At 35.6% G+C, this 13874-nt stretch overlaps 1 protein-coding gene across 1 annotated transcript in view; it reads left to right on the top strand.

The window, feature by feature from the left end:
* LOC107583384 (glutamate receptor ionotropic, delta-1-like) overlaps positions 1–13874 on the top strand; it is a 279097-nt gene that overhangs the window by 183114 nt on the left and 82109 nt on the right. The window contains exon 4 of the mRNA XM_016269581.1: positions 9410–9615. Within this exon, the coding sequence (XP_016125067.1) occupies positions 9410–9615 (206 nt within the window). The remainder of the gene's footprint in view (positions 1–9409; positions 9616–13874) is intronic.

The raw sequence follows: 13874 nt of genomic DNA, 5'->3' as shown, positions 1-13874 counted from the left end.
GGTTGGCCCCCCCCCCCCTCTCGGTGAGAGTTGTGTTTGGGCTCCCCCAGCTAGAATGAGCTACTGCCAGCCGGGGAAAGCCCGGCATGGGTAAGGGTCGAGCCCCCTGTACGTCTGTGGACCAGGCATGTGCTCCCACGCCGGAATTGTTACTAGCCGGTTCCGCTAGTTGGAACGCGCTGCGGGTCGAGTCCCCTTCCCGGTGAGGACTGGGCGTGTTGCTCCCACAGCTGATAACTGCTAGCTGTTCCACCAATGGAACATTCTGTAGGTCGAGCTCCAGCTGAATGGATGTCTGCTCCCTCAGCTACCCATGGTTACATAAGTAACCCGAGACGTTTTTCACTAACCACGCATAAACCTTATTTTCTCAGAAATATAAATTTGTACAAACATGCTGATTATATATTATTGTTGCACAGTTTGTGCCGAATACAGTGTAATCAGACTTTAGTCATTCATATGTTTATAAGAAACTGAAAGAAGCACAGGGCATGTCAAAATTTCTCCAGGGCCCAAAAACCCCCTCAGACGCCAGAGGGTTAATAAGGTCTTTAGTTCTGCAACTTTAACTGTAAGTTGGTTGTTCAGGCTGAAGTGTGGGGTATATTGTTTCCTGAAAACAACACAATAAAATTTTGAGGTCTTGTTAGAGAATGTAAAGCATAAAGCTCCCTCATAAAAATTCTTTGTACTTACTAGTACTGACACCAATTAACACTTAATCTGTAAGAGTCTCTTCTGCAGTGCTGCAGGCTATAACAATGCATTTTAACTAAGAATTTTTTGGTATATTTATCTTGCCTTTTTTAAAGGGATAGTTCACCTAAAGATGAATTGTCCTCACCCTCATGTTGTTTCCAAATATGTGTGACTTTCTGCACAATGCAAAAAAAAAAAAAAAAGTGAAATTTTGGAGCAATGTACCGGTTGATCTTTTTGTCATGCAATTGCAATGAATATTGAACACAAAACACAATAACGGCAAACTGCACTGCTGTATATTCCAAATAAAAAAAAGCCATTGTTAGAGGACCACCCTATAGCTTAATGGAGAAAAAAAATCAATGATTTGTGAATGAACTGGCCCTTTAAGTCTTTTTAATGAATTGCTTGATTAATTTTAAATGATTTCTTAGAGGCTTAACAGCTTGCTAAAAGGGAAGATTATCTGTGAAAAATAACACATTTTGATTTGTTCCTCACACAAAGCTGTCTTGTGACTTGGAATATAGCAGACAAGCAAGATGGACTACTTTCATGGTTCTTTCTGAAGGTTGACATCCTTGATTTTTTTTTTCATGGAAAAATAAATGATGACTGAATAATTTTTATTTTTGAATGAACTCTAACAAGCATGCAGGCCCAATTTCCTTTTGTTCCCATCCTATCTTCTTAAAATCCCCACTATCCCAAGCAAATATCTTTAGCCCATAGCTCTCTCTTTGGGTTGTTGCTGTGCTAACAGGCTGCCATCACAGATTCAAAGGTCTGGATAAAAAGCGACTCAGAACCATGATGGGGCATTTTAATCCACCTAGTCAAAGCAGAGGTCCCTTGTGGTTCACATGGATGAGATCTATTTCAGAAAATATGCAGCTACACTGTGCTTTAAATAGCTCAGCAGTTAAGGCTATATGTGCTACAGATTTTGGCTTCAGGCAGGTTCTGGCAATGGGCTGAGATGAGCCAGACCACCAAACACCCTGGAGCAGGTAACATCCTTCAAACTGTATCGCAGGGGTCAGAGGAAAAGCCTCAATCAAGACATAAAACATGATTGATGGTGGTGCAGAGCTTTCAGCACTGAGCATGGCACCCTCCTACAGGAGGAAAATTACTCTGGATGTGTCTCATGGCCTGAAATACTAGACACACTGATAAGAGGCTTCTTGGTAAGACCGTAGGTTTTATTTTATTCTATCTATCTGTCTGTCTATCTATCTATCTATCTATCTATCTATCTATCTATCTATCTATCTATCTATCTATCTATCTATCTATCTATCTATCAGTCTTTCATTCTATATCATTCTGTCATTCTATATCATTTTATATATCGTTCTGTCTATCTGTCCATCTGTCTATATTTGTCAATTATATCTATATTTGTACAATGAATAATAATGACAAAAAATACAATGGAATTAAATAATTAAATGTAAAGGTTATCTGTATTGTTTCCTTTAGATAACTGGTTCAACAACAAGTGGTTCAACCAGCTGTTACTGTAACTGGGTTGAAAACCTTTTCTTAAGACAATGTAATGGACAATATTAAGCGATTCTCAAATACCTATACTTTCATTTTACAAATGAAAACAGGACTCTCAGTGCTTCTATTACAATCAGTCACAACGGTGATGGATTGAAAAAATAGGCACAGAGCTGGTAGCTTTTGTCCATAGCGCCAATTTTGTCCTTACACCTTTGCCTTTAACTTTTCGTGTTTTGCAATTTATAAACAACAGTAAGCTTGTCCACAGGCCTGTGAAAGTTGGTTTTGTAAGCGAGTTCTCAGTTTAACTGATGTTTTGGTTTTAGCTGAGCAGTCCCAGTGTTTACGGATGTCCCTTTTTTATCATGCCGCTGAGTAATGTGTCCTTTTGTTTTATTCACTAGTGTAGAGCTGATAGTTTTTTTTACCTACTGTACCACCTGTTCTGAGAAGTGATTTCATTTGCACTCTTACATGCACACAGACAATCTGTCGTTTGTCTAATGATGACTTCTGCTTTTAAGTTTTAACAGTTTTTAACATGTCTTGTTTTGTTTGACATGTACAGTGGGGCAAAAAAGTATTTAGTCAGCCACCAATTGTGCAAGTTCTCCCACTTAAAAAGATGAGAGAGGCCTGTAATTTTCATCATAGGTATACCTCAACTATGAGAGACAAAATGAGAAAAAAAATCCAGAAAATCACATTGTAGGATTTTTAAAGAATTTATTTGCAAATTATGGTGGAAAATAAGTATTTGGTCAATAACAAAATTTCATCTCAATACTTTGTTATAATATACCCTTTGTTGGCAATGACAGACGTCAAACGTTTTCTGTAAGCTATCAGTTGCAATGGAGAGCACAAACCTGGTAAGTTTATTTAATGAAAGTTTTTTTTCTTGTTTTTTTCTTGTTATATGAAACAAATGAATGCCTGCTTCCTAAAGTCAAATGATTGTTTTTTTTATCCCAGACTCCGAGCCCGGAGATTCGGCATCAACCCTATCATTGAGTAAGAATGCAAAACTAAACAATTAGCTGCTACATGTTTGCATCCATCATAAATAATTCCACAACTTCATGTATCTGCAGGCATTCTTCTAATTACAGCTGCTATTAGCGTTGTCCACTGGGTGTCACTGTGACACTACTAATAGTTTATAATAGTGCTGTATATAGTCAAGGGTGCACATAAGTTTTTCAGTCTGGTTCTCATAACAGCACCTGGTTAGGTTTGGTCCTCACACTGCACATAGTGTGACCCATTAAATATAACTATTAAAAGATAATTAATAATAGCGATAATAATATTATTGCACTTTATTTGTTTAGTTTTTTTTTAAATAAAATAATAAAGTGTGATAATATATTATATTTTAAAATAAAAAGTGAGTATTAAATAAAAATGCAATTATTTTATACTAAACATAAAATAAAATGCTAATATTTACTTTTTTTAAATATGAATTTTCATCATTTTCAAACTGAAAATCAACAAGCTTTTATTTTGGCGCTGCGCTGCCGATTGAAGGGCCTCTGTGCATGAAATGTCTCAGTTTTTTGCATTGTGCTTTGAAAATGGCAGCGGATAGCCTAGAATAGATTTATGATTTCAGTGCGAATAGAAATCTTATACATGTACAGTATTACAGTTTTTCGATTTAAAACAGTAGGCTAATTGTGCATTAACAGCAGTGTATGGTGCTCACACTGCACATGTAGTGTGACCTATTAAATATAACTATTAAAAAATGTGATCGTAGTGATAAGAATATTATTGCACTTTATTTATTTCATTTTTTTAAAAATCAAATAATAAACAAAATAAAGTCTGATAATACTATTATATTTTAAAATAAATAGTGAGTATTAAATAAAAGTACAATTATTTTATAGTACACCTAAAATACAATGCTTATATTTGCATGTATTTTTTTTTTCCTTTTTACTGTTTGATTTCTTTATATGAATTTTCATCATTTTCAAACCTAAAATCAGCAATATTTTGGCGGGTTGCCAGCAAGTAAGTTTATTTTAGTGCTGCCGAGTGAAGCGCGTCAGTGAATGAAATGGCAGTTTTGCATTTTGCTGTGAAACCAGCAGCACATAGCCTAGGTTTATGCTTTCAGTTTGAAATGAAATATTTTACAGTATTACAGTTAGTCGATCTAAAAGGGTGATTATGCATGATTATAATTATGAGCGGTCTGAACTTATTTCCACAGCGCATTTTTTATTTTGGTCGCTCATTTATGTGCAGCCCTGAATATAAATATATATATAGATTGTACAGCATTGGACTGTTCTGTTTTGTTTGGATGGAGAGGGTTTTTTATTTTATTTTTTATTTTCTGGTTGTCATTCACCACAGTAAGATTTATGAAAGGCATATGTTTTGTATTTGTCTATATTTGTAATATTCTGGATGTGCTCTTGTGGTCTTCTGGTCAACTTTGTTAAACTGCAGTGATTTATGCTGAAATCTCTCTCTTATGTCAGAATGTTGGGGTAATAATAGAGTTTGTGTCATAATTTGCTGCTTTTGAACAAGAGGATGATGTGCCTTTCTTAATTGGCTCCCTCTTCAAGACAAGGAGAACCCATCTGTAAGTGAGACCGAGAGGAAGAGAGAGACACAGAGGCTGGGTATGTCTCTGGGCAGTTCATGTCACAGACAGTTAAACGAGCAACAGTCTCCAGGACTGTGAAGATTTCGCAGTGCTGTCACGTGGACCCACTCAACAGCATGTCAACCAAACCCCCTCTCGTTTAATAGGTCATAAGTGTTCTAAGTCTTTCCAGGAAGAGCGCTCCCCATGGCCTTCATGAGCAATACTCATACTCAGGCCCCCGGATCTCTGTACAGCAGGCCGGTGGATTGAGACACAAACAGAATCATAAAAAGAAACCACAGATGAAATGATTTTACCATAGCAACTGTCTATATATCTTTGTAGTGGATCAAATTATGATGTTCATACCTGCGAACCCTATGCAGAACCAATTAAAAACATATTTCCAAAGGTTGTGTACGATGACCTTTAATGCAACGACCAAGCATCCTGGGGTCCATTAATCACAATGAGCGTCAACTTGTAAAGATGCATTTATAAAATACTGAACTAATGGTTAATAAGAAATCATTTAGGTCCACTACACAGTCTTTGTTGTTGTTATTTTAAGTCCTCTGATGTATAACTTTATGATCTTATTCCTCAGTAATATTCTACTGAGTATATCGTGATAGACCTCCACGTTAATTTTGATCAGCAACATTCTGCTTATATCAAACTTCAGTTCTTGATAAGATTTGTTGTATTCAAGACCTTGCTGATTACATCATGATATGACTGTCGATTTGTTGCATAACCTCATGCTGCTTTAATCAAGACGAAGCTCCAAATCCAACAGCAAGCCTTGTATTTTATTTTTCATTACAAAGAAAGGAACAGAAGAACGTCAAACTGCTCCATTGATTCCCTCCACACCTCCATCACTCGCGTGTTTTTGCCCAGTGAGACGGCAGCTTTTATATGCCTTTAGATATATAATTACACTCTTTAAGCAAATCCAGTTTGTTTCTCAAAAGACTTTTCTCAGATCTCTTTCCACAGATTTCCATGTTGTTTGTTTATATATTCCTGAGACTTTCTCCTCACGAGAGTAAATTTTTTTCTTCAGTTTGTAGCTACAGCTGTGATATTTGAATTACGATGGTCTGGTGAAACTAATCTCTGCGAGAGTTTGAGGAAATAGTTTGAACTATTGTGTGTGTTTGTGTGTTGGGAATGTCGATTGGTCACTTTTAAGTCACACCAAAGTCATTAACATCAAGAAAGGAGCGTAATATGACATTCACTTATTCGGTGATTAAGTGATGCATGATCGTTACCTCATCAGTAATCGCCGGTGTTCATTTATAAAGTGTGCTTTAGTATATAGCATACATTTTCACGTCCGCATAGAGACTGATACCATTTTTGAGATATATAAATATATCTTGCCAATATAGACTGATTTAGTTATTTAATCAATGAGATTAGTTAAAAATGTTAATTATTCAAATGTACAAAAGGTTCCGATTCAAATTATCCTGATGTATTTGCTGAAGTTCATTCATCAGCTTATAGCAATGTGAAGTAGCATTTACCTTCAGCTGGACTTCTTAGCTAATAGCACCAAGGCTATATCTGGCTTTACGTTCTCCATTGTGCTCTGATGATATAGCAAGCATGCTTAAGTCATTCTCTTAAACTTTCAAATTTATTTCTGACTCTTCTACAGAAATAACAGCTGCTTGAAATTATTGTGTGCTGCTACTCAGTACTAGTGAATACCGAATCTCTGCTGTTCAAGAAGCCTTCTGAACTTCAATATATATATATATGGTATATAATTTATTTAAAGCACATGCTTCATTACACTTAGTCACTTTTGGCTGAGGAGATGTTAATTCATCTGTTCACTAATTAATTTTTTTAATGTTACATGTTCTTGTGTCATGAAAGCAAATGTCTTGTTCCTTTATTATAATTTTTATATAATAATAATAGTTTGTTAAATAATATTATTTAAAAATGTTATACCTAATAATTTGTATTATTCATAGTAGTAGTTTTTTTAATGATTTGTCATGTTTTCATTGTCCTTTTGGCATGTGTTTAAATGCTGATATGCTCAAAGATGACCTGCAGGATTAAGAAAAATAATGATTTAAATGCAAAAATAAATAAATAATACTAGCTTACTATGATTATTGCCAATTATACTGAAAGGGTTTTCATTAGTGTATTTAAACCCACTTGCATTTCATTTCTTTGCAAGTGCTCAAATAATTAGACTTTCTCGTTAGTAGTTGTTTTGAGCACACTGGGGCCAGTGTGGGGCAAGTAATCTGTTTTGATGGTCAGTTGTCATGGAAACAGTTTGTAGCTTGTAGCAAAAAGCATTGCAAAGAGGGTGAGTTATGATAAAGTATATCAAGCACACACTCACGTACGCACAAAAAAATATGGTTTGATCATTCTTGATGCCTGTTTAGCTTTTCAGTGTTGCAATATAACCCCGAAAACGGGGCTTTGTGGTTGTCTGAATAAATATATGCCTGAAGCAAAAGGTAGACCTGTAAAATAATAATAATAATAAATTAGAGAAAAAGAAAGGGAGATTGTCAGTCATTATTTGTACTTAACCATGTGTCTTAGAATGTTCAAAACATCACTTTGATCTTTGGCCTGCAGCACTGTTGGACAGCAGGAGAAAATGCTAGATGCAAATTATAAATGCAACTAACCATGTAACTGTAGATCATTAGAATGGCGAAATAAGCAACTTTGATTAAAATACTGTAAACCTAAACTTTCAAGAGAGAAGGGAATATACCTATTTAAAATATCAATATCAATTTGTTGCTGATATCAAACACATCGAGTCAAACTCTATAATATTTTGACACAAATTAATATGTCACTTGGTAGAGGCTAGTAAAATTAGACAGATGTCAACAGAAAATGTTGTGTAACATGCCCTTATTCTTAAAAAATATGAACAAGCTAACTCAAGATGAAAGAAAATACAACCCAGAATATAAATATGGATTCATTGGTCATTTAGGGTATCTTCAGTTTCTGTAGTCAGCCATTGTCATGCAATGGTAATATCAATACATTTCTGTTATTTTTTTTAAGGACATTTGTAATTATTTTTTTGTATGATCATTTTGGTCCTGTGTTGGGTTGTGACTTGATGTCCACTGTAAAATCTGAAGCTGTAACTGTACACTCCTTGAGTATATTTGGTTTAAAATGTACTTTACAACTGGTAAAGAAGTGTGTCCTACACTCTTAAAAATAAAGGTGCTTCAAAAGGTTTTTTGGTTCCACAATGAACCATTCAGTCAAAGGTTCTTTAAAGAACCTTTGACTGAATGGTTCATTGTGGAACCAAAAAACCTTTTGAAGCACCTTTATTTTTAAGAGTGTATATAGTATTAATAGAGGTAGTTTGAATGAAATTTCAGATGTACCACATCTGGCATCTTGCTATCACATGTCGTACCAGCGTCAGTTGTGTCGCTTCACTGTCATTCACAAATCCTGTCCTGTGGCCTCATGGGATAGTAAAGTGTCCATTGGCCGCGCACTTCAGAATCTCGCTTGAAGTCGCATGTAATTTGGGTACTTTTCGCCTGCTGTTTTTCAAATACTATGTGGAAATACTATTTTCAAAACTTTTCAGCTACTATATAGTATGGAAGTAGGTATATTTGGACGCAGCATGAGTTTTGAAGCAAAGCTAGTTGAGAACTACCAGTTGATACTGAAAAACTGATGCAGATTTGTTTGCAGGGGAGATAAAGCTGCTGTTAACACCTTGCTATCTGCAGATGGGATAAACATTTTCTGCTCCTCATAATGCTTTTTATCAGACTATTTTGCTTCCTTACTTTGATAGGTTCTTGAAAGAATTCTGTTCCTTCTCTTTGTTTTCTTTGTGTTTTTTTTTCAATCAGTGACTACAAGAAGAAAGATAAAATATAAAAGATGCAGACACGTCATAGCTCTTCACAACATTTTTTAACTGCCTCAGTGTCATGCTATGAAAATGTATTTACAGCTCAAAGTGAAGACCATAAATGTATGCATTTTATGATTGATCTATATAGCTAATTAGACCTTGAAGCCTCATTCTCACGTCTTGACCCTTTTAAGGGACAGTTTTAAGGGACTTTTGTCCTTTTGGCATGTAGATGGGTAGATGGTTAGAAAGCTCCATGCCAGACGATTACGCCATCAAAAAGCCACTTCAGTAGACTGAACACGACGTGACTTAACAGCCTTGATGTGCAAAGGGACAAGAAAACAGGATTCTTTCTCCTAGAGTCAGGAACAGAGAATTTTCAAATGTTAAATGGATAATTGTTTCAAACCCGTATGACCTTCTTTCTTCTTGTGGAACAAAATGAGATATTTTCACAGATATTACTATCCCTTTCAACATAATTTCCCTGAATTACATTTACAATTAGGTTGGACGTTATGGAAACCTTTGATCTCAAATCAAATATTTAGTCTATATTTTATCTATTTTCATCTCACTTTTCATCTTAAATACAATTTTTAGCTCTCTGCACATGAGCCTTGGTTTTTAACCATCATCTTTTGCTTTCTCTCACACTATGTCTCTTTCAGATGTACGGGGACTGCGTGGGTTTCTGGACCAGGCGTCTCAAATGGGTTTGGATGTGTCTCTACAACAGGTTGACCGGAATGTGACAAAGGTCTTTTCCACTCTGTTCAGCACGATGAGGATGGAGGAGCTGAACCGCTACCGGGACACTCTCAGACGGGCCATCCTGCTGCTCAGTCCTCGCACTGCCCAGGTCTTCATACACCAGGTAGGTGTTATTGTAACAGCAGTTCGGAAGCAATACACGCATAGGTGGGAAGATGCAGTGATGCTGTTATGTACCAGTGCCTATATGTTATAACATATAGGATATACTGTATAGTGTTTGTGTGTTTGAGAGTATTTTTGCCTTACTTTGAGGACTTTGTCAGAAGAAAAAACAGTTCATGAAGGATGTTTTTAGGAATGAATAATGTCTATTTTTTCTAGAAATAGAATCAATGTATTTTTAATAGAGCCCGACCGATATATCGTTTTGCCGATTTTATCAGGCGATATGAGCCTGTCGCGGATATATCGGTATCGGCGTATATGCCACCGATATGCCACCGATATGAAATTTTTTTTAGAGAACATAAAACACAGATAAAATGCTTGGAAATGGTGTAATTACGTAGTTTGTAATTGTAAGCATAGTGTGCTCTATTGTTTGCTACTGGCGATCTGGATGAAATGCTTTAAAGCTTAATTGTTTGGAATACCATTGTAAATTTGAACATATCTTGTAACGGCAGCTCCGCACCAAATTCGGGGGATCCCTTCAGCTCGAGGAGCCCTCTCGAACGCTGAATCGAGTGTACGTCTCAAGGCCCCCTTTCGAATGAGGCCACCCCCGCGTCGATAGCCCCCGGGGTCCGGGAGTTATGTGTAACAATAAAGTGTATTGTTAAATTGTTAAATACCTTGCCTCCATTACATATCTTTGACATGTCATTATAAGTGTGTCATCACAACATTTGAGTGATCATTGCAAAAAATGTATTCTGTTTATGTATATACTGCATTCTATATATAGTACCAGTCAAATGTTTGGACACACGAATGGGAAAGTGTCCAAACTTTTGACTGGTACTGTACTATAATATACACATACAGAATCTCAGCCGATATATATCGATATTGGCATTTTTTACTCCCTAATATCGGTATCAGCATCGGCCCTCAAAAATCCCATATCGGTCAGGCTCTAATTTTTTATATATTTTATAGTGTATACTTTATTAGATATTAAATATGTACATATAATGTAAATATATATATTCTGTGTATATATATATATATATATATATATATATATATATATGTTTTATATATTTATATATATAATCAATGATAATATACATCAATTTTATACATTTTATATTAATTATAGTCTTAATTATAATATATTACTATAATACTATTTTTCTAGAATATATGAATTTTATTAATAATATGTTAATAATATTTATATAATATATCATATAATTAGTTATATATTTCTATATCTACAGAGTCTACAAAAAAAGAAAAAAAAAATTTGTGTGGTCTATGGAATAGTGTTGTTTGTTGTTCAGTAATAAAAAGTCATTTTTGAATGAAGCTTTCGCTAGAGAGGCACATGGCTGTTGTGCCAAATGGGCTGGAAAATAACTAAAGTGGCTCATCCTGTGCATTGCATTCTGTTTAGCTGTAATCTCAGCAAAATTATCTGAACAGTTTGCAATTGAAGGAAGAGAGAATTGTGTTTAAATTATTTGTTAAAGCAGCGACTGTGGTCACATTTGGAAGGTTATTGGCATGGGCGACATTTGACTCTTGAGTCAGGGCGGGGCAAGAAAAGAAAAAAATGTATATATATATATGTATGTATATATATATATATATATATGAAATAAATAAATCAAAGTTTTTTTCTGATGTAAGCATCAAAACAATGCCCTGCCATATTGCAACGCATCAAAGCAGTCAATCCAACACAGTCAAGAATAACTTAAAGAGGTTGCCACCGCTTAGTAAACTGTGGACTAGCTTTGGCTCTTCCTGCTGACTTAAATGGTGATGCTACCCATTTGTCAGTTGATGGCCTTTCATTTTTAACCAGAAATGTGCACGCTGCTTTTCTGATGTTCACTTAAGATTTCCGTGTCTTTTTTCCTGTGTCACTTGAAACGTTTTAGTTTTTCGTTGTTACCAAAGGCGAGACACGTGAGGAAAAAATAAACGATCAGTTGTGGGAATATATTGTCATAAATCGCATACCATTAATTGCTGAACTTTCTACCGTCCGTTACTGGAAATTAAATTAAAATACTGATTGTTATGTCCCGATCTCAATAAAGTTTACAAACGCTTTTGGTCCATGAATTAGATCTCGCTCTGGGATGCGCGCTGTCTGTGGAAGTTTGGCCAGGACCGGTTCCAGAATTAAAGGGGTCATATGATGCTTTTTTAAAGATCATTATTTTGTGTATTTGGTGTAACAGAATATGTGGACATGCTTTAATGTTCAAAAAACACATTATTTTTCAAATACTGTACATTATTGTAGGTCCTCTATGCCCCGCCTCTCTCAAATGCTTCGTTTTCTACAAAGTCCCTCCTTCCGACAAACGCAGTCTGCTCTGATTGGCCAACTGACCCAGTGCATTGTGATTGGCCGAACACCACAAGCACTCGTCGGAAATGTAACACCCCTTACCATAATCGCGAGCTTCATCTTTCAAAATAAATGTAAAGACAGAGCCCGAAAGGGGAACAGAGTTGCGTGACAGACACAGTGATGAAGCTGGTATGTGTGCAGTACACAAGCCACGGTTAAGACAGCTGACTCCACTGTGATCTCTCTGTCACACACATGCGCACTCACGCACGCACACACACATACATGGTGCTCAAAACTCCACATTTGAACAGTCAATAGCAAATACTTAAACTAATAACAAAACAGTAGCTGATTCAGAAGCGCCAGATTGTCATAGCAAAGTCAGAATTACCTCCTCTCCTAGGTTCACGAAACGGTCGTCCATAAAATGCATTGCTGTTCTGTTGTAAGTAATCTTAAAGATTCCTAAATGCATCTACTTCTGGAAGGCCAAATAAAGTGCTTTTGCTTTCACACTGAAACACACAGCGTCTCCCTGACATGGCTGCATCAACACTAACTGCGGTTACTGAAACCATGCCTTCTTTTTTTGCGTGCACATAAGAGTCTTAACTTTGATAAAGAATATCTCTTTTTTGGTTTTGAGACTTTAGTCTTTGCAACTGCAGGGATCTTATCTATGCACAGTCAGCTTGTAACACTCCAAAGAGAAAGGAAAACTTGAAATTGCATCATATGACCCCTTTAAATCAACATATTTTATGTTCCGTCCATTGCCAATTACTGCTATTTGGAGAGTGAATCCCGCATAAATATGCGGATGTCATTCCCGAAACTTTGCAGGGTGTAGCCTATGTGTCTGAAAACCGAAAGTTTCATACAAATTCTGAATGGATTATACCCTAGAAAATGCACAAAGCGCGTTCCCTTTATCACCAAAAAGCATCACTCATCTTTGTTCATCGCGATCTTACAAAGCTCCGTTATAATCCGTGAAGCTCTCTAAACTGCACAATTAATCTCTTATTTATATCGCGTCTGCACTTAGTCATGAGATGATTCACGAGTGTGCAAAACTGCACTTAAAAACTGCGGCGCTTTCAGCGGTGAGTGAATTCTGACAAAACGTTTCTGATTGGCCATTGCATTCAAGAAATCAACAGATTCTATCTGTGATTGGCTACATTGCTCAACACTGCAAAAACGCATGGTAAATAGTAACTTTTTATCCTGTCCAGAGCACAAACACAAATAAGCACTGTATAGTTTGTCAGATGTTTGTATATTGGTGTTTGGGTTTGCTTAGCTATACTTTGGGGACAAAATTGTCCTCCAAAGTTCAACAGAACTGATCAAAATATCAAAATCTGGACATCTGAGTATCCCTGTCTTGTGTGTGTTGTATCATAAAATATTCTAAAATATGCAACATTCTGAAAAGTTTTGCAAAAGTCATCATGTGCAGAAAGTCTTTAGTAGTTCCATTATCATTCAAAAGGATTTTTTACTTTATTTCTTCAAGGATGCATTCAATTGAACAAAAGTGACATAAAAACTTTTTCATTTTATACATAAAAATGAACTTCAAAAAGTTATTTGGAACTTTCTATTCATTAAAGGATAATGAAAAAAAACATTTCCCACAAAAATATTAAGCAGCACAAGTTTTTTTTTTTTAAATAATTAGAAAAAAAAAAAGTATGTTGAGCACCATGATTCCTAAATGATCATGTGACACTAAAGACTAGAGCAATGGCTTCGGAAAATTAAACTTTGCCATCACAGAATAAATTACAAACATATTAACATAGAAGACAGGTATTTAAAATTGTAATTAAATTTCACAATATAACTGTTTTTTCCTATATTCTTGACAGAAAAAT

Source organism: Sinocyclocheilus grahami, unplaced genomic scaffold (genome assembly GCF_001515645.1).
Source record: "Sinocyclocheilus grahami isolate Dianchi unplaced genomic scaffold, SAMN03320097.WGS_v1.1 scaffold4.1, whole genome shotgun sequence".
NCBI lineage: Eukaryota > Metazoa > Chordata > Actinopteri > Cypriniformes > Cyprinidae > Sinocyclocheilus > Sinocyclocheilus grahami.
This window is presented reverse-complemented; position numbering and strand designations above follow the sequence as displayed.